The sequence below is a fragment of the Arachis hypogaea genome, chromosome 8, assembly GCF_003086295.3.
Source record: "Arachis hypogaea cultivar Tifrunner chromosome 8, arahy.Tifrunner.gnm2.J5K5, whole genome shotgun sequence".
NCBI classification, from domain to species: domain Eukaryota; kingdom Viridiplantae; phylum Streptophyta; class Magnoliopsida; order Fabales; family Fabaceae; genus Arachis; species Arachis hypogaea.
Window position 1 is genome coordinate 25849972 of NC_092043.1, and position 20923 is coordinate 25870894.

Here is a 20923-nt window from a genome sequence, read left to right on the forward strand (position 1 = left end):
GGAAATTTTGGGAATTGGGTACATACTCATGTATTGATCAAATGTAAAACCTTATGCATTGAGGTTCTTGTATATAGAAAGAAAAAAATGAGAAAAACAAAAGAAAAAGAAAAGAAAAATAATATGGAAAAGGAAAAGAAAAAAATAGAAAAAGAAAGAAAAAGAAGAAAAAGAAAGAAATAAAAAGGGGACAAAATGCCCCAAAGCAAGGTGTAGCTCAATAAAATCAATGCATGAGTGTTGTGAAATGAAAAAGGATACATGAGTATGTGAAAAAGTGAAAATGGGTAGTTAGGTTAGCTTTGAAATTGTATAGGATGTCATAGGTTAGGTGGGAAGTCTAAGTTTATCAAAGATTCAAATTTTAAGCTCACTTGACCAAATGTGCATCCTACCTTGACCCTAGTTCCATTACAACCTATGAAAAGACCTCATGATATATGTATGCATGCATGAAATATTTGTTGATTGTTAGAAGAAAAACAAATCTTAGAAAGCATGATTAGGAGAGAATTGAGAGAATCGACCCTAAACACTTGAGCGAATAGAGTGCAAACACTACCGGTGAGGGTTCGATTGCTCAATTACATGTTTCCACCTATGATCATCTCCTTTCATGCAAGTTGTAAAAATATTTAATAACTCAATTCAATTGTGGATTAGACTTGCTAGTCCTTAGCCCTAGTGCATATATGCTTCTTGGGAATTGATTTATTTTGGCCAAGCAATCGCATTCATTTAGATAGTTGCATATAGGTAGATTGCATTTAGTTAGTTTTCATTGAATAAATGTTGATCCCTTTGCTTTCTCTTAGTTTAAGCATGAGGACATGCTTGGTTTAAGTGTGGGGAGGTTGACAAACCCCGTTTTGACGGTTTATCTTGTATTGATTTTAAGAGATTTTATGACCTTTTACCCACATTTATTCAATGAAATAGCATGGTTTTGTATATTCTCCTTTAATTGTGCTTAAGAGTGAAAACATGCTTTTTAGGTCTTAAAATAGCTAAATCTAATTCACCTTGACTCTATTAGATGCCTTGATATGTTTGTTAAGTGATTTCAGATTTAGGAGGCAAAGATTGGATCAAGGGAATGAAGAAAAAGCATGTAAAGTTGGAGAACTCATGAAGAAATGATGGAACCAAAAAGCTGTCAAGCCTGACCTCTTCGCACTTAATTGACCATAACTTGAGCTACAAAGGTCCAAATGATGCAGTTCTAGTTGGGTTGGAAAGCTAACATCCAGGGCTTCGAAACGATATAAGATTTGTCATAGTTGCTACACGTAGGGTGGCGCGCACGCGCAAAGTACGCGCACGCACCGTTGCTGCCACCTAGTTCACTTAAAGCAAAACGTGGCCAGCGAATTTAGAAGCCTTGTGGGCCCAATCCAACTCATTTCTGATGCTATTTAAGCCAAGAATTGAAGTGGGATGAGGCATCTAGTTACCATTAGTCATAGTTTAGTTTTAGAAGTAGTTTCTAGAGAGAGAAGCTCTCACTTCTCTCTAGGATTAGGATTAGGATTAGGTTTAGTTCTTAGATCTAGGTTTTAATCCTTGCTTTCTTCTACTTCTACCTTTCAATTCCTTGTTGCTACATTCATCTTCTTCTATTCTTTTATTGTAACTTCCTTTATGTTGTTCTTATACTTTGTTGTAGATCTACTATTGTTCTTTCCATTTTCTTTCAATTCAATAAGAGGTAATTCATAATAATTGTTCTTCTTTACTTTTCTATTGTTGATCTCTTGCCTTTGTAGTTAGATCTCTCTTTAATTCTTGCATTTAATAATGTTTACTTCTATTGCACTCTATGTGTTTGTTGAAATGTCTCTTTTAGTTTTAGTGTAGATTTTGTTCCTCTTGGCCTAGGAAGAGTAATTAGTGACACTTGAGTTATCTAATTCCTTTGTTGATTGATAATTGGAGAGATTGCTAATTGGTTTGGAGTGCACTAAAGCTAGTCTTTCCTTGGGAGTTGGCTAGGACTTGTGGCTCAAGTCAATTTATCCACTTGACTTTCCTTTATTTAGTAAGGGTTAACTAAGTGGTAGCAATGAACAATTCTCATCACAATTGAGAAGGATAACTAGGATAGGACTTCTAATTTTCATACCTTGCCAAGAGTCTTTTATAGTTGTTAGTTTATTTTCATTGCCATTTATTTTCATGCCTCTTACCAAAACCCCAAAACAACTCAAACCAATAACAAGACACTTTATTGTAATTCCTAGGGAGAACGACCCGAGGTTTGAATACTTCGGTTATTAATTTTAGGGGTTTGTTACTTGTGACAAACAATCTTTTGTATGAAAGGATTACTGTTTGGTTTAGAAACTATACTTGCAACGAGAATTCAATTGTGAAATTCTAAACCGTCAAAAATCCAATCATCAGTATGCATCAATGAAGCATGCATAATATCTGAAGCCAGATCTGCTGGGTTGAGGAGAGGGGCCCCAGAGGTCAGTGAAGACTAATTCTAGTGGCTGGGAGTATTTGGTTTGAAAGGGAGGAAAAGGTAGCTGGTGTAGTTTGCTGGTGAGGTAGGGGTTACAGGGGTTGTTGGTGGTTTGGGTGAAGGGTATGTTTAGGCTTTTGAGTATGGCTTTGGTGTTATGGTGAGAGGGGTGGCCAAGTCTTTGGTGCCAAAGGTTAAAAGATACTGTGGGGTTAGATTTAATTAGGGGCTGATTATGTTGGGGAGGTGTTACTGATTTTGGAAGGTCTTGTTGTGGCTGGTTGTTTGTTAAGAGGGTGTTTTGAATCAGGATTAGTGTGCTCTTTGGTGGCAATGTTGGTTGTGGCATTTATAAGGAAGGATGGAGGTTTGTTTTGAGTGGCTAAATGAGGAAGAGAAGGCAAAGTGGCAGCAACGGGGTTAGAATTGTGTAGCAGATTTTTGTAAGGATAATTAACAAAGGAATGCTCATGATCGGCAGCTGTAGTTTGGAAATTACTACAGGAATCATCAATTGCACAATAGGGATCATGAAGTGTATTGAAGGAATTATTAATTGCACAACAAGAATCAGTAGATGCAAAATTATCAACTTTATTGACATTGTCAATTGCATTATGCTTATTGTTGACAGGTTTGGTATTCGAAATTACACAAGAATTACTAGCTATAGAATCAATGCTACCAATTTTGGAGTCAATAGTTGCAAATTGACCAAGGGGTCTGCATAAGCTATTGCTCTCATTGCTATTTTTCTGTTCTTTATTATTACTGCCTATGGCTCTTTTATTTTTTGCTTTGTTTTCTATTCTTACAATGTTTGCACATGCTTTCTTTTTCTGCTCAGCATCAAGTAGTTGAGCTTTATTACAATTCCACAGTGATCTTGGTATTTGTATATCATCAAACTTACACAGATCATTGCTAAGCCTGCCTTAGAGCAGAGTTTTCCTGGTTTCCTGACATTTCACAGCACATAAATGATGCCAGAATTCAAAGAACACTTTGTTGTCTAATGCATGATTGATCTCCCAATATTAGCAATACTCATACCTTTGCCATTACCTCCAAACACTTGCTCACGACCTGTGTACTCAGAGCTGTTGATCAGATTTATCTGATCGAATGTAATGTGGTGGGAAGTTCCTGAGTCGGGGCACCACCCTTGGTTAGCACAGGTGTTGGTGGCCAGTAGGGCTTGAGGAGGGATCTGATTGGTGTTGTTTGAGGGTTGAGCTTGCTGGTGAAAACCAAGGTTTGGTGGTGGGGGACCAATGTTGAAGGTCTGCAGCTGTGAATTCTGGTAGTTCTGGTTGAACCGGTGAAAGCACTCCCAGACAGTGTGCCCAACTCTGCCACATAGCTGGGATTGAGGTCTGTTTCCTTGCCACCATGACCTTCCTCCTCGAGAGCCTCTTCCCCTGCTTCTTCTGCCAGATCGGCCTTTGCTGTAATTATTGTAGTTCTGATAGAATTCCTATAGTGAAGACTCGTTTCCAGCTCTGCTTGTGCTGGACTACTTGTGAGCCAGATTCGCGTGCACCAGTGTCAGATCTGTCTTTCGAAATCTCTCATTTACCTCTTCTTGGGAGAGAAGCTGAGATTCAAACTCGCTAACAGTCATCTGATCAATTTTGGAGTTCACCATAGTTATGAAGGTGCTGAAATCCTCATCCAAACCTTGCAGCGCTGCTTCAATGTGTTCCTCATTTGACAATGGTGCTCCAAGAGCAGATAGAGAGTTTGCAACCTTGTTGATCTTGGAGACGTATTCAATTGCAGAGGCACCTTGTTTCTTGATCATCTTCAGCTGCGCTTTTAACATTCGAATCTTTGATTTTTGCCTGGCAGCAAAGTACTCCTCCAACGCTTCCCAGATCTCGTGTGCGTATCCAAATTCTACAACCTTGTTGACGAAGGGTTCGTTCATGGCAGAGAGCATCCAGGCTACCAAACATTCATCACGCTATTCCCAATCTTCAAACTCAGGTGACACTTTTTCGGCAATTTTGTCTTGATCTGAATTGAACCTTCTTGGGATTGATAGAGCAGTGATGTGACTTTGAAGTTTGTTGGTCTTAACGCACGCTAGTGCTTGTCGCTTCCAAGCCTTGAAGTTATCTTCATCCAACTTAATCGTTGCTGGAAAATTTGCTATGGACGCCATTGAAGTTGCTGGTTGCAGCTGTGAAGCTCCAGTCTCCTGATTCTGCGAAGCGAAAGATGTTGAGTTTTCCATGGATCCTAATCAGTAGCGTGTTGAAGAAAGAATCAGAATGCAGCAAAGACAATGATCAGTATTGAGAGAGAGAAGAATAAAGAGAATGGTGAAAAGTGCATTGTTGATTCAGAAGAAAAAAAAAACAGAATTACAAAAAGTGTTTGTGGCTGCTGCGCTGAAGTGCATATATACAGGGACCGAAGGGGTGTGTGTATTGTATTGCAGCTCAAGCCAGTTAGGGAGGTTATAACTAATTTGGGGATGAGCTAGCACAACTGTCTAAAGCATAACTAATTTACAGTTACTAGAAGATTCCAGGGTGCATACTACACTAACAATTGAATCTCAAGAACTCGCGCTATACTCAACAACTAACTAACCGAAACTGTAACCTTGCTTTTTGAAATTCCCATTTTGTTTCTTTGTTAATTTTTCCACCACCAATTTCACTTCTACGACCCGGCTCAAATGTATTGGCCCAATATTCAATTTGTTAAAAATGTGTGATATATATCATTTATATCTGTACCATATATTTAAGAGTATTTGTTGTTTTTAACAAGTATTTTTAGTTATCAATTTAATTTTAGTATAATAATTTAAACATATTTTTAATTCATATTTTTAATATTATTAACTAATTATTAACAAAAAATAATAAATTTTATTAGTCCTCTAACATATATATATTTCATATAATAGAAGTTATAAATATAGGAGGTGTAAATTCAATATTAATTATTTTTTATTTTAAATTTTTATCAATTTATTAATTTTAGAAAATTTGTTCTATATTATTCATATCATTATTAATATGGTTCCAACTTCTAACCTAACATTATATTGTGAGTTAATACTATGCGTATAGATTTAAATATCGAAATCAGCATGTTGAAAAAAAAAATAATAAAGGCATTTTTATTAGACAACTACTTTAACAAAGATACTAAAAATATATTTTTATGATAATTCTTGTTTAAAATATGTGACTTATTTATTTAGCAATATTTTAAATAAAAATAATATTTTTATATCAAATAAAATCAAGCCTTATAACTTATCATCCAATTATCAAAATAAAATATTTTCACATAATGACAATCATAATGACCAATAGGGAGATTTTTGGGGAAGAATCAAGTGAGATAACATAAGATGAAAAGACACCACATCCAACTCAAAACCATAAGGTAGTAAGTTAATAGGTCTCTCATCTTATAAACTCCTCACTCTTCCATGCTTTCTTTGATGTGGGACTAACTTCAACACTTCTCACATTTGCAACATTAACAATCTCCCCCTCAAGTGTGAGCCTCCATATCAAGCATCACACCGCCGCAAAACACCGCGGGACACGCCGCCCGGACCACCTTTGCCGGGAAGACTTTCGATGCTTCACCTTGAATACCCCTTAAAACCAAACCGATTAAACCATCGGCTCTGATACCACTTATTGGGCCAACCGTGGAGAGCTCTCGACCAATTGGGAGATTTTTGGGGAGGAATCAAGTGAAATAACATAACATGAAAAGACACCACATCCAACTCAAAACCTTAAGGTAGTAAGTTAATGGGTCTCTCATCTTATAAACTCCTCACTCTTCTATGCTTTCTTTAATGTGGGACTAACTTTAACACTTCTCACACTTGCAACATTAACATCATCACAAAGAAGGAAGCCATGTCTAGCACTAGAGCTGGTCAAAGTCATCAAGTGCAGAGGTACTGCTACTTAGCCATGTTACATTTCTTTCTCAGCTTACTAGTAATAACACCCATGTGTTAATGTTGCAAGTTTAAGAGTATGAAATTAGTTTTATATTGAAAAAAATATGGAAGAGTGAGAAGTTTATAAAATGAGAGACTTATTAACTTACTCTCTTAAGGTTTTGAGTTAGTTGTGGTATCTTCTCATCTTGTGTTCTCTCACTTGATTCCTCATGAAATTAACAAGAAGAGACTCAATACCTTGAGGAACACGCAACAGACATTCCACATGCCTCGTCCTCTAAGAAGACCATGCAAGAAGCGCCAAGAGTCACAATTTCAATACGTGCGTGTTTACAAATGTTGTTTACAAATGTAGTCAATGTGATCAAAATGGTCATAATCGTATTAAATATAAAAATCCTAATCCAGAAAGAATATAAGTTTTTTTAGATAATTCTGACTTTATAAAGTGATTATATTTTAATTTTAGTTGTGTTTGTGAAATTATATGCATAAATTTTGCCATTTTATTTTGATTTTAATTATATTTGTATAATCTTGTGCTTGAATTTTGCAATTTTATTTTTATTTTAATTCTGTTTATTTTTATTTTAATTGTGTTTATGCAAAGCTGCACCTAAATTATGCACATAGTAAATTAAATTCTGCATGTCTGCACTAATTCTGTGAAACTGCAGTATGAAATAGGAATGTCAACTAAATAACAGGATTAATAGAGTTATTTAAATTATCTTTTCACTATGTATGTTTTATTTTTTGGTTTTCAATTATTTCATTGTAGACCATGATTACCAATAATCTATGGCGTTTTACTATTGTCATCATAAGTTCAGATCTTAAGATGTCTAATAAATAATATTATAGTTCACTACATAAAAATCAGCTTTGCCAAAAGAAAAAAATAGATAAACAACTAAATGAAATCCAAATTTTAACTCTGACTCCAAGGTCTTAAGCTTTCCAACACCTTTGATTAACAAAAAAGATTTTATTTGGAATATCAAAGAAAATGTTAGAAATAAATTAAGTTAGTTATTGTTAGTTGCGAAAATAAACCTCAAAAAATACAATACAACAGATTATGTACATAACTAAAACAAAACAAAATATCTTAGAAAAATATACACCTTCTATTAAATTTTAATTGATATCATTTCATTACAAGTCAAAAATCTAATTAATAATTCAGTCATGTTACACATACAAATCTTTTTAGTTTACAAGTCTTACAAGTTGGGCCAAACCCAACAGAAGCTACACTCACCATAAAAGCGTGTTAACACGTGCATCACGTTTCCAAAGCGCTCCCCCACCATTAAGAACGACTCTTCTTCTTCTTCCTCGATAAAAATCATAACTGTCATTTTTTCTTCGCGTTTCTCCTCCTCCTCCTCCTCTTCTTCCTTATTCTCCTTTTTTTATGTGTTTCTCCTCCTTTTTCTTCGCGTGTTTCATCTTCATCATCGTGTTTCTCCTTCTTCTTCTTTTGATTTTGCAACATTATATTTTTTTTTCTTTGTTTGATTTTTTTCTCTAAAAAAGAATTATGAGAATATGAAATAAGAAGATGAAGAAGAACAGCAGAAGATGAGGAGGGGGAAGATGAAGAGTTTTGAATTATGCAGAACTTATCAGAATAAAAATACACCCAAATATCTTCGTTTTACACCCAAATTTGCTGCAAATACAGAAATGAGTTATGTTACATGTACACTAAAATCAACTACCAAAGTCAGTCACCAGTATAAAATACATAATGGAATACAAATAATGCATTGAAAATAAATTAAAACACACATATACTTATACACAAATACATTGGTGATTGATTTTAGTGGCTAATTTTAGTGTACAAATAGCATTTTTGTACATAAAAATATTTTCTCTAATACTGTATTTTTTTCTTCTTCTTCTTTTACTTATTTCTTTCTTTCTTTTAGTTAAATGAATGTAAGTTCATCCTCTTTCAAGTAATTTTGTAGTATTATGTGTTTCTTCTTCTTCTTCTTTGTTTGAACAAGAAGAAACTTGAGAAGGTAAAACAAAAAGAAAAAGATGAATAAGAAAAAAAAGAAGAAAAAAATGGTGATAATGATGAAAAAAAGAACCAGCAGAAGATGAGGAGGAGGAAGAAGAAGAGTTCTAAATTACGGAGAACTTATCAGAATAAAAATACACCCGAAATTCCTTAAAATACACCTAAATATCTTCGTGTTACACCCAAATATCTTCGTTTTACACCCAAATTTGCTGAAAACACAGAAATGAATTATGCTACGTGTACACTAAAATCAGCCACCAAAGTCAGCCATCAGTATAAAATACATATTGGAATACAAATATACATTGAAAATAAATTAAACCACACATGTATTTATATATAAATACATTGGTGGCTGATTTTAGGGTACAAATAGCATTTTTGTACAGAAAAATGTTGCCTCTAATGCTGTATTTTTTTTTCTTCTTTTTTTCTTATTTCTTTCTTTCTTTTAGTTAAATGAATGCAAGTTCATCCTTTTCCAAGTAATTTTGGAGCATTATGTGTTTCTTCTTCTTCTTTATTTGATTTTTTGTTTTTATTCTTTTTAAGAGAGTAAAACAAGAAGAAACTTGAGAAGGTAAAACAAAAAGAAAAAGATGAATAAGAAATAAAGAAGAAGAAAATCTTGATGATGATGAAAAAAAAGAAGTAGCAGAAGATGAGAAGGAGGAAGAGAAAGAGTTCTAAATTATGTAGAACTTATCAGAATAAAACTACACCCAAAATTCCTTAAAATACACCCAAATATCTTCGTGTTACACCCAAATATCTTCGTTTTACACCCAAATTTGGTGCAAATACAGAAATGAGTTATGCTACGTGTACACTAAAATTAGCCACTAAAGTCAGCCACCAGTATAAAATACATACTGGAATACAAATATACATTGAAAATAAATTAAACCACACATGTATTTATACACAAATACATTGGTGACTGATTTTAGTAGCTGATTTTAGTGTACAAATAGCATTTTTGTACAGAAAAATATTTCCTCTAATGCTACATTTTTTTCTTCTGAATTGAACCACACCTCAACCACTTGATTGGATTCAAAACAAGGAGGGGAAGACTTGTAAAAATTTGTATGAGAAAAATGCTTGTATGTGGAGAACAAACTGCTCATCAATACCATAGAGGGGCTGCAAAATACACCAAAAATACACCATATTAAAACAAGCATAAACTATAGAATGCAAATAGAACTATAAAACCATCATAAAAAATAACAAAAATCAGATTTATTAATCATCATTAAACAGAAACTAAAACAATTCAACTAAAAGAATAAGAAGTGAGATGAAAAGTCATAAACTGTAAATACACCTAAATTTTTCTAAAATACACCCAAATATTCCTAATTTACACCCGAATATCTGATATAAAATGCAGAAAATTCATGAGAACTAGTACATTAGATTCAATTCAAATAAGGAATAATAAACAGTAAATTTCACAGACAATGTTCACGCATTATGCAATTACACAATTATAAATTACTAACTGGATTCACATTCAAATTCTTAACTGGAATTAAACCACACCTCAAGAACTTCATTGGATTCAAATTCAAAATCTACTTCGCTCTGGTTCAGCTGATAATTTAAAGTTAAATCATCCATTATCTTCAAAACGATTTCAGAGCTTAATTTCAAAAATAATGGAAAACGAAAAAAATGAAAAAAGAGAACAGAGAGAGAAACTTACGTAAACGGCGAAGGAGAAGGGAGAGAGAAACGAACGAAAGAGATCGAAGAGAGAAGACAAAAAAACGCAGAAAGAATTCAAAAAAGGAAACGAAATCCTTTCGAAAAAGGAAGTTATATATTTGCACGTTAATTGATTGAAAAATCTGTTAAGGAGGCGCGTAAAATATACATGTCATAAGAGGCGCGTTTTTAGGGATTAAAGATTTTCAGGACTTGTATAACTTGTATAGTGAAAAGGCTTGTATGTGGAGATTAATCCTTAATAATTATATATTAGTTAAAGTTAGACAACTCTAATATTTCTATATCGCTATTCTTTGTGTGTTTATAAAAGTAGATAATATAATGTTATTAGTATATCAGGTTCATTTGAATGAAGTTGTTGCTGAAGTTGAATAGGTTTTAGTTCAAATTTTTCATGTTCGATATTATTCTTTTTTTAGCTTGGCATCACCTTGTTTAGACTCAGTTACTTGAAAAACTTTAGAGTTTACTAGAGAAAGTATGACAAATAAAAATGATCTTTTAATAGTATATCTAGTGTATGAAAATATCTATTAGATTACATAAAGTGATTTGAAAATTTTCTTATGTTAAAATATTAGACTATGCTACGTGTATACTAAAATTAGCCACTAAAGTTAGTTACTAATATAAAATACATGTTCGAATACAAATACATATTGAAAATAAATTAAATCACATATGTATTTATCAGGGGCGGAGCTAGACTAACTATTTAAAAGGGGCGGTGTTTAATAATTTACTAAAATATTTTATATTACTATTTCTATTGATAAAATAAAAAATTAAAATGTATCAATAGTTCTCTTGATATTTTCTATGCAGTTCTCTTGATCTTTTTTTTTTAAAAATGTATCCATGGTTTTGAACTTACTCATAATTCAAATGGCCAAATAAATTCCTATAATTAAAAATATATTTAGCAAAAAGTGTAAATTACAATCTAGATCTTTATAAAATATAAAAATTATATTTCAATTCAAAATAAGATATTAAAATTCAGAACAATAATACTAATATTGTAGTATAAATAATATAACCTTGTAATTAAATAGTTAACTAATAAAAAAACTAAATATACAAACTAACATATAATAACAAAAACTTATTTAACAAATAATAATATATTAAGTAAATAACTAAATATATAAAAAAAATATAAAAAAACTAGACAAGACTAACAGAAAAATAATAATAGAAAAGTTAATAGTTCAATAATTTTCTTAAAATAAAAAAGAATTAAAATAGAACCTTTTTTGAGAAACAGGAGTGAATAATCACTTGTTGAATTATTATCTTTTTTTCTTAATCTGCAAAAAAAAAAAAGAGTCAAAGAGGTAAAAAATAAAAAGATTAAAGAGATAAAGAAAAAAAAGAATAAAAAAAGTCAAAGATTATTACATGCAAAGTGAAATAGAAAAATGTAAGAACAAAAAGAGGAATTGAAAAACTATGCGAACAAAGAGGAAGGGGTTGGAGGCTGGCAAATAAAAATAGGGGTGGAAATTGGGAATTGGGAAATGGGCTATTAGGAAGGGGGCTGGGCGGCTGGCAAATAAAAAAAGGGTGAGAATTGGAAAATGAGTTATTAGGCTATTTTTGTATGAATTAAGGGGGGCTAGGAAAGTAATACGAAAAAAAAAGGAGAAGGGCTGGGAAATAAAAACAGGAGGGGACTAGACTTTTTTTTGTTAAATAAAAATTAAAATTTGAGGGGGCCATATGTACATCCGTTCCTGGTATTTATATACAAATATATTAGTAGATAATATTAGTGACTAATTTTAATATACAAATAGTATTTTTATAAAATATTTTATACAACATGAGCAAGAAGAACGGTGAATTGAAGATTACGAATAATTTCGACAAAATGTAGCATATAGGAGAACTAATAAATGTAGAGCCGAATCATTTTGGATATGTAGCAACGATTCTTTAATTTTCTTTATCTATAAAAAGCTAGAAACTATATCTCAAATTCTAAATACTAAATAAAATAAAAATTTAATTTTGATATATTTACATCCAATTACGTAATATTATATCAATAAAAATAATTATTTTTTAGATTGACTGTTTAAATGATCATTTGCACAATTTTATAAAACGTTTAATATCGACAATGCATCAAAATTAAACTCATAAAATAATCATAAAAATAGCCTACGTTGAGAGGTTATAGTAATTCCAAAATAAAATTTGTGAGGTTTAAATAAAATTCTAAAACTATTGTCACGAACTCACGATCTTTTGGAATTATTTATTAGGTGAAAACTCACGTGCAGTTAATTTCATGTGAAGTTGATAGTTGAGACTGTTAGATAAAAATTTTGTCAAATCAATCAAATTATCTAACAACTCACAGTTATCAACTTCACGTGACTTAATTTAAATTAGATGGAATTTGAAAATAATATATATATTTAAACCATTCCAATTCCTCTATAAATCTCCCTCTCGAATTAGAAAACTTGAAGAGCGTAGTATTCAAAACTAACCTTTCATCTTTTGCGTAGAAAAAACCAAAGCAACCCTTGTTGTGATTCTAACCTTGTGCAGAGAAAGAAGAAGCAGGGGAAGAGAATCGAGAGGTCTTCATCTTCTGCCAAGATGCCAAGAACCCAATCACCTAAAATTGGTCAGTTTCATCTTTTTGTTTTATTTGTGAGAAATATTCATACATGAACGAGGAAATAATTTTTTTTTACCATTTCAATTTTTAAAAGAATTAGATATAGATGATGAATGAAAATTTTCTTGAGTGTGTAGGAATTTTTGTATGGGACAATGTCTATCTTTTATTTTTTATTTTTTTTTTTCTTGTTCAGTTCTTGCTACTTATTACATTATTGATTCAATTGTATGGTGAACTAATATGGTTTGCATTTATTATTGTGAGTTCAAAATAATTTCTTTTTATTTGCTTTATAATGTCAATTTTTTCTTTTTACATATTCTGAAGACGGCTTTAAAGAAGTAGAAGGCCTTAAAGAAGTAGAAGGTTTGGGAAGACCTGTCACTCTTGAGCTGATAGTGTATCCCGGAGAGGTACCATCATACACACTTTTAAGGTTTTTATTATATTTTACCAGTTAATTATGAACCAAGAATTAGTTCTTCTTTAAATTTGGTGCAGGATGTGGTCGCAAAGCTATTGAAGGTTTGGAAAGCAAGCAATTACTCTAGCTATGTAGTTTCAGCCTCTGGTCATATATCAAAAGCCGCAATTGGCAAACCAAGCTCAGATATGTTTCATATATATGATGTACAAACAAACAATCACTTATGTGCACTTATTCATTTGTGTCATTCTTTTACGTTCTTCTCATATTCCATTTATTTACATGTTTTTCTGTCATCTGCATGCAGGGACACTTTGAGATTCTGTCTTTGTCTGGAAGTTGTTGTGTGAATCAAGAAGATGGTTATGCAGATTGGAGTCTGGGCATCACTTTGGCTGATTCTGATAGTGATAGAGAGGCTTTTGGTGGCACCTTCATCAATACATTAATAGCTTCTGGCACTGTATCTGTAAGAAAACTTTTATTCCTTAATTTACTTAATTTGATTTATTCCTTAATTTACTTCCTTGAATTGTAATGTGATTATACATTCTACTAACTTTGTAACTTCTCTTTTAGGTTGGTATATTGAACTTTGTGAAAGAAGAGGAAAAGAGCACCGAGAAAAACTGCGATGAAACTGGAATGTTTTTTGGTACATTCTTTTTTTAATATTTAAAATACAAATTCAAATATCTTTAAAATCTGTTTAAAACTAAATTAAAAAATCAAAATTATAATCTGAATAAAATCCGAAATAATCTAAACGGATTCAATCATAATTTAAATTAGATGGAATTTGAAAATAATATATATATATGTATGTATAAAAGCCATTCCAATTCCTCTCTATAAATCTCCCTCTATTCAAAACTAACCTTTCATCTTTTGCGAAGCAAAAACCAAAGCAACCCTTGTTGTGATTCTAACCTTGTGCAGAGAAGAAGAAGCAGGGGAAGAGAATCAAGAGGTCTTCATCTTCTGCCAAGGATAAAAAAATTGGTGAGTTTCATCTTTTTGTTTTATTTGTGAGAAATATTCATACATGAACGAGGATAAAAAAAAATTTTACCATTTCAATTTTCAAAAGAATTAGATGTAGATGATGAATGAAAATTTTCTTGAGTGTGTAGGAATTTTTGTATGGGATACTGTCCATCTTTTATGTTTTTTTTCTTTTTCAGTTCTTGCTACTTATTACATTATGATTCAATTTTATGGTGAACTAATATGGTTTGCATTCATTATTGTGAGTTCAAAACAATTTCTTTTTATTTGCTTTATAATGTCAATCCTCATTTTTATATTGTGTATTTTATATTCTGAAGATGGCCTTAAAGAAGTAAAAGTTTCTGGAAGCAGGCCTATCCTTTTTGAGTTGACTGTGTATTCCGGACAGGTACTTTCATACACACTTTTAAGGTTTCTATCATATTTTTAGTTAATTATGAACCAAGAATTAGTTCCTTCAAATTTGGCGCAGGATGTGGTCGCAAAGCTATGGAAGCTTTGGGAAGCAAGCAATCGATCTAGCTATATAATTTCAGCTTCAGGTCATATATCAAAAGCTGCAATTGGCAAACCAAGCTCAGATATGTTTCATATATATGATGTACAAACAAACAATCACTTATGTGCACCTGTTTATGTTTGTTATTCTTTTATATTCTTCTCATATTATTTACATGCCATCTGCATGCAGGGACATTTTGAGATTCTGACTCTCTCTGGAAGTTGTGTGAATGAAGAAGATGGTTCTACAGATTGGTATTTGGGCATCACACTAGCTGATTCTGATAGTGACATAGAGGCATTTGGTGGCAGCTCCATCAATACATTGATAGCTTCTGACACTGTATCTGTAAGAAAATTTTGACCTATTTCTTAACTTATTTTCTTGAATTGTAATGTGATTGTACATTCTACTAACTTTGGAATTTCTACTTTAGCTTCTTATGCTGAACTTTGTGAAAGAAGAGGAAAAGAGCACCGAGAAAAACTGCGATGAAACTGGAACTTCTGCTAAGTCTTCCTCTACAACTGGTGGTGTGCTGATGTCCCTGCTCCTTGCCCTTGGGAAGAAAATAATGGGATTCTTTTCGAATCCGATGGTCAACGAGAGTGATAAGGAAAAACTAATTTGAGAACAATGTGATTAGTTTGATTTCCAAAAGGATTACCTTTGTCGCTTGAGGATAGCATATGATTGTATGTTTCAGGTTTGGTTAAATAAATAAAGTAGACTATAAAACATTTCAGTACGATACTTGATCGCCACTCAAGAATTGTATTCATCATCAATCATTTCACTGCATTAAGCTAGCAATTACTAGCTACTTCTCTGAAATTACGTATGATGTCTTCCTCAGTTTCAGAGGCACACACTCACTTTGGTTGTCCAAATCAAAGATATTGAACTAGACATCTTACATTTGGAAGAGAGTTAGAGAAAATAAATACAAAGCTTATGTATATGAATTCAATTTGGTAAAAATAAAGGGGTAGGTGAGAATGATAGCAATTCCAATGAAGGGGATGATGCCAATCCTTTTCATTATTCTCCTGAAATTAAAGAGAGGCTCCAACCCAATGATTTTATGGATGGAGGCCATTCAGATAAAGACGCCTAAAACGTTTTTTTTTAAAGATGTTGTTCTTCATCACATATTATTAAATTTTTCAAAAGATTTTCTTTCCAAAAAAATAAAAAATATTTAATTTGGACTAAAACAAAAAAGGTAATAGATTAGCTATTAAATTTTTTTAAAAGATTATTTACATAAAAAAAATATATCACATTCATCGATATATATATAAGAAAGCAAAAGCAAGTTGAGACATATATAAGAAGTAATTGATGCAATTTCCATCAACTTGCTCATCAGTAACTGTAAGTGATGTGGTAGTTTGGTTTGAATCATAGACGAGTTCATTCTCATTCACATCATCCACAACACCTAGTTTGAACATATCGGAGGCACTGTTTTATGTCCCTTCTGTCTCTAATTACACCATTAATGGAGAACTGAAATGAAACCTTCGAGTTACACACATTTTCTTTCATTTCCCTCACTATATCAAGGCAGCATTTCCCCTCATACCACAAAAACACACTTCTTATAACATTATTGGGCTCCAGCAGCTGCTAAGACGAAACCCAAAAACCTGTCACTCGAAGTTCAATAGTCATCGTGGTTTCTGGCATTCTACGTCTGTGAATGAAGCCGATGCTGCGGATTATGAATAATTTGAATGTTGGAATAGCCAAAAAGCTGAACGAAAAATGTAAGCAACTACTACTAGCCTATACTGTATAATAATTAAATTGTTTTCTAATAAAAAAGATAATTAAATTGTTTTAATTTATATCATTTCCATAACCGTAATAAGACTTTCTTAATTAAGGCTTCTCTATATGTCATGAAGAATTTTAAAATGTTGTTATCTGAAGAAGCTTGAAGAAAAACAATAATGTGTTACTGAATTACTGTTTTTTACTAGTGGATTATGTTGTTGTATCTGTTATATGATTGAGGGGAACACTATATATATGGTAGTAGTTAATGAATGAATATTGGAGTTTTACTTATTAGGGTTAGGGTGCAAGGATTTGAAACTGAACTTGATGGAATTAATTTATTTTAGTATATTTGTTAGTAATCAATTTATTTTTATCCCTTCTTATGTTGATCATTATAAAATTATTCAACATATAACATTATTTTTCATATCCAAATTTATCTTTTGAAAGCTAAAATGAAATCATATTTTTGTTATTGTTAGTCATATCTTATATCTCTTTTAAATTTAATCTTTTTTTTATCAAAGATAGAGAGACTCGAACCCACGACCTCTTAAGTGAATATGGAGAGAGTATGTCATTTGAGCTATAACTCATTGGCCTCTTTTAAACTTAATCTTATCTCACATTATATAATACTAGCGGCTCAACAGCCAATCGTGCCTGTTCAGCCGCTTTTCTATTATTTTTAAGAAATTAATTTTCATATTTTTATTTTAAAATTATAAATTTAATAAAATAAAATATTAAAAAATTTTATTATGTTATTATTATGTGAAAAAAAAATCAAAATAAGGATTTAGAAATATTATTTACAAAATAAATATTTATAAATGTTATTATGTTTATTTATTTATTTTTAACCGTATTTAAGTTGAATTAGAGATAAAAAATTATATTCAAAGTATATTTTTATGCATAATTATAATTGATAAAAAATATTTTTTAAAATTTATTATTCATTTTTTAAAATTATCTTTAATTTTATTATTTTTTTAAATTATTAATTTATATTTTTATTATTGTCTCAACGCCACTGTGATATTGCATTGTTCTCCTTTCTTGTCTTCTTCTCCTTCCACCTTCTCTTCACTCGATGGTTATTAATTATCACCAAATATCATTACCACAACTTTTAATTTTGTCTATCAGTTTGATTTATAACCAACTATTCTGTTAAATTTTATGAGTTGTTTAAGTTTTGCTAAAAGAATTTTTTTTGTATCTTTTCAATATCTAAATGTATAAAAATTATAATTTTTTTCTTCATGTGCATGTTAGTTTGTTGAGTTAAAAATTTAACTAAATTAATTAATGATGACAAATATTATTTTATTAGACAAATTATCTAATAAATGTTAATTATTTGTGATTAAGAGTTGCAGCTAAAATGAATTGTTGCAACAGCCCAATATAAAAGCAAGCAGCCCAAGTGGATAAAAACTAGAAACAAGGCTGGTGGGCTATACTATAAATAGAAGCCCAAAGAAAAACAAAGCAAGAGATCAGGCGGGCCAAGCAAATCAAGACCCGATCCAAACCCGATTTGATTTCAGCAAATCCCTCCATCTTGCTTCCAAAGCAACGTTCATCTTTCTCTGTCTCAGTCAAATCATAGAAGTAAGAGAAAGTGCTTAGTTTCTAAGCTATTGACAGAAGAAGAAAGAAAGAGAAGGATAGGCAAGAAAAGTTGAGGTCAAATCAGCAAGTTCAAACCAAATCAAGTTTAGGCAAAGGTTAAAGGTAAACCATTTCCTATTGCATGAATACTGTGTTCCTCTCTTCTTTCTAACTCTCTGCCATTCCGAAAATGGGTTACAAGAGAAAGTTGATTTCTACTCTAATCTGATGTGTATCTACGGTCACAAGTAAGTCTTGGGGACCAAGTAACTTCTCAATGACCAAGATCTGGATTTACTATTGAGGATATATGTTTTCTGCTTTTCTATGGTTTTTGGTCAACAAGAGAATGTCAAAGCACAGTTTCCTTTCTGAGAATTAATGGGAAAAAGGTGAGATGGTGGGTTGGTGAAGCACACTGCTCAAAGTTTGGCCTAGGAAGAAGAACCCAGCAACATGCAAGGAGATAAAAGAGGTTTGCTATTCATTCAGAAGCTAAGGAGAGAAAACTAGAGTTTGGTGAGTTGCGTTCTGTGAAGAGTTTCCTGAAGAAGTTCCTCTACTTGGATAATGCTTTCTTTCAAAGAAGCATCCGGCCAATATTGAAGAACTAAATCAGAGGCTTGCAAATCTGGTTTATCACATAGCAAATAGGCTGTTGATGAAGTCAATCTCCTTCGTGTTTTACAGATTGTAATTTACTTTTCAATATTTATCTCTCTGTAATTTCTTGAGTGAAAAGGCATAATGAGAGAGCTCAAGTAAAAGCCATGAGTGGAAAGAGGCTGAGTGATACACTTGAGAGAAAAGCCTAGTGTTATTTTCAGATTTCTTTAGGTATGTATGTGTCTTGTATCTTGTACTTGTGAGGTATCCCTTTCTTAGTTGGGTTAGTACTAAGAGTGAAGAGTTAGGTATTAGCATAGCCAATGTCAAGTTAGGTTAGAACTTGAGTGTGAAAGGATTGCGTCAATCCTGTGGAATTGGTGTATGTAATACTGTTAACTATAGTGGAAATTCCTCCATTGTTGTGGAGGAGACTGGACGTAGGTTGCATAGCACAAGGCAACCGAACCAGGATACATGCTGGTGTTAGCTTCTCTTTTCTCTGTTTTGTTCTGTTTTCTGATATTCATGAGACAAAAATAAATTGTCTCATAAATTTTTCACTGCTGAGTTCAAACAGAATCAGAATTGAAAGTTTGCTTTGAAGGGTTATTTCAGTAACTTAAAAGAAAGGCATAGATTCAACCCCCCATTCTCTAAGCCTACCACAACCTTCAATTGGTATCAGGAGTTAAGGTCTCAAGAATCAAGCTTCACCGCTTTAAGTAAAGATCCAATGGCGAACAACCTAGGTACAACCACAGTTGCCTACACCCTCATTGAAGGCCAGTCAAACAACCGGCCACCTTTCTTCAACGGGAAGATCTATGCCTACTGGAAAGAGAGGATGAGGATCTTCATCTAATCTATTAACTACAACATATGGAAGATTGTTGTGAGCGGTTCCAAGATCCCAACAAAAATAAGTGCTGATAGAGTGGTGACTCCAAAAGAAGAAGCTGAATGGAATGAAGACGATAAGAAGAAGATGGAGCTGAATGCTAAAGCCATCAGCCTTTTTCACTGTGCTATCAGCTTTGAAGAGTACTGAAAGGTGTCTACATGCAAGACAGCTAAAGAAATATGGGAAAAACTCCAGGTTACACACGAAGGCACTAAAAAAGTCAAAGAAACGAGGATTGATATGTTGCGAAAAGAGTACGAGATGTTTAACATGAAGGATGGAGAAAGCATTGATGAAGTGTTTGAGAGATTCTCAATCATAATCAACAACCTTGATGCTATGGGTACAAACTACTCAGAACAAACCTTAGTGAGAAAACTCCTTAAAAGCCTCACAAAAGAATGGGAAACCACTGCCACTGTCCTAGTTGAGAGCAATAACCTAAGCCCTATAACCTATGATGACCTGAGAGGAAAACTCCTTGCCTATGAAACCACGCACAAAAACCCAGACTCAAAGAAAAAGGGAATGACCCTCAAGTCAAAAATAGAACCAAAAGAGAGTGAGTCTAGTGATGGTATTTCAGATGATGAGCTCATGTTTTTTGTTAGGAGATTTAGAAGGATGATGAATAACAAGGGCAGGTACAAGGGTTCAAGCTCAAAGGAACACAAGATGGACTTAAGCAAGGTGACGTGTCATCATTGCAAGGAGGCTGGACACTTCAACCTAAACTGTCCAAAACTCAAGAAGGAGGACAAAGGAAAGAAAGAAAGGAAAAGAGTGCTCATGGCAGCTTGGGAGGATCTTGAGAACGATTCAAATGAAGAAGAAGAATCTGAAGGTGAAGATAAAGACTGCTTCATAACTGGAAACAATAATCTTGATGAGATAAATTACTATGATTTGACCATAGATGATTTACATGCTATTATTGATGATCTCACTCTAAACACATCAAAATTGCTAGATAAATACAATAAGTGCATATTTGAAAAAGATGTATTGAAAGCTGAAAATAATTTTTTAAAAGAAAAAGTGAAGAAAGCTGAATGTGCCTTGGACATTATTGAAGAAAACAGATTTCTAAAATCTGAACTTGAAAAATTAAAAGGAAAGCACATTGTGGATCCTTCCCAAGAGCTAATTGCTAAAAATGAAAGATTAAATGATATGATTAAAATATTGAATGGTGACTTAGCAAAATTTGCTCAAAGTTTTAGTAACTTG

At 32.4% G+C, this 20923-nt stretch overlaps 1 protein-coding gene across 1 annotated transcript; it reads left to right on the forward strand.

The window, feature by feature from the left end:
* Window positions 1–12659: 12659 nt before the first annotated feature.
* On the forward strand, window positions 12660–15526 carry LOC112708361 (uncharacterized). The gene is made up of 10 exons (XM_025760526.3): window positions 12660–12838; window positions 13163–13248; window positions 13337–13465; window positions 13570–13731; window positions 13842–13917; window positions 14202–14264; window positions 14591–14661; window positions 14746–14874; window positions 14965–15123; window positions 15212–15526. The coding sequence occupies exons 1-10, from the start codon at window positions 12811–12813 to the stop codon at window positions 15404–15406; spliced, it is 1098 nt and encodes a 365-aa protein (XP_025616311.1). The 5' UTR covers window positions 12660–12810; the 3' UTR covers window positions 15407–15526.
* Window positions 15527–20923: the final 5397 nt, after the last annotated feature.

Excerpts from the sequence above, each read along its gene's own strand:
- LOC112708361 (XM_025760526.3), top strand. The coding sequence starts at position 12,811 with ATGCCAAGAACCCAATCACCTAAAATTG. Across the intron at positions 12,839-13,162 it reads AACCCAATCACCTAAAATTG|ACGGCTTTAAAGAAGTAGAA; the intron begins GTCAGTTTCATC and ends CATATTCTGAAG. Across the intron at positions 14,662-14,745 it reads TGACTGTGTATTCCGGACAG|GATGTGGTCGCAAAGCTATG; the intron begins GTACTTTCATAC and ends AATTTGGCGCAG.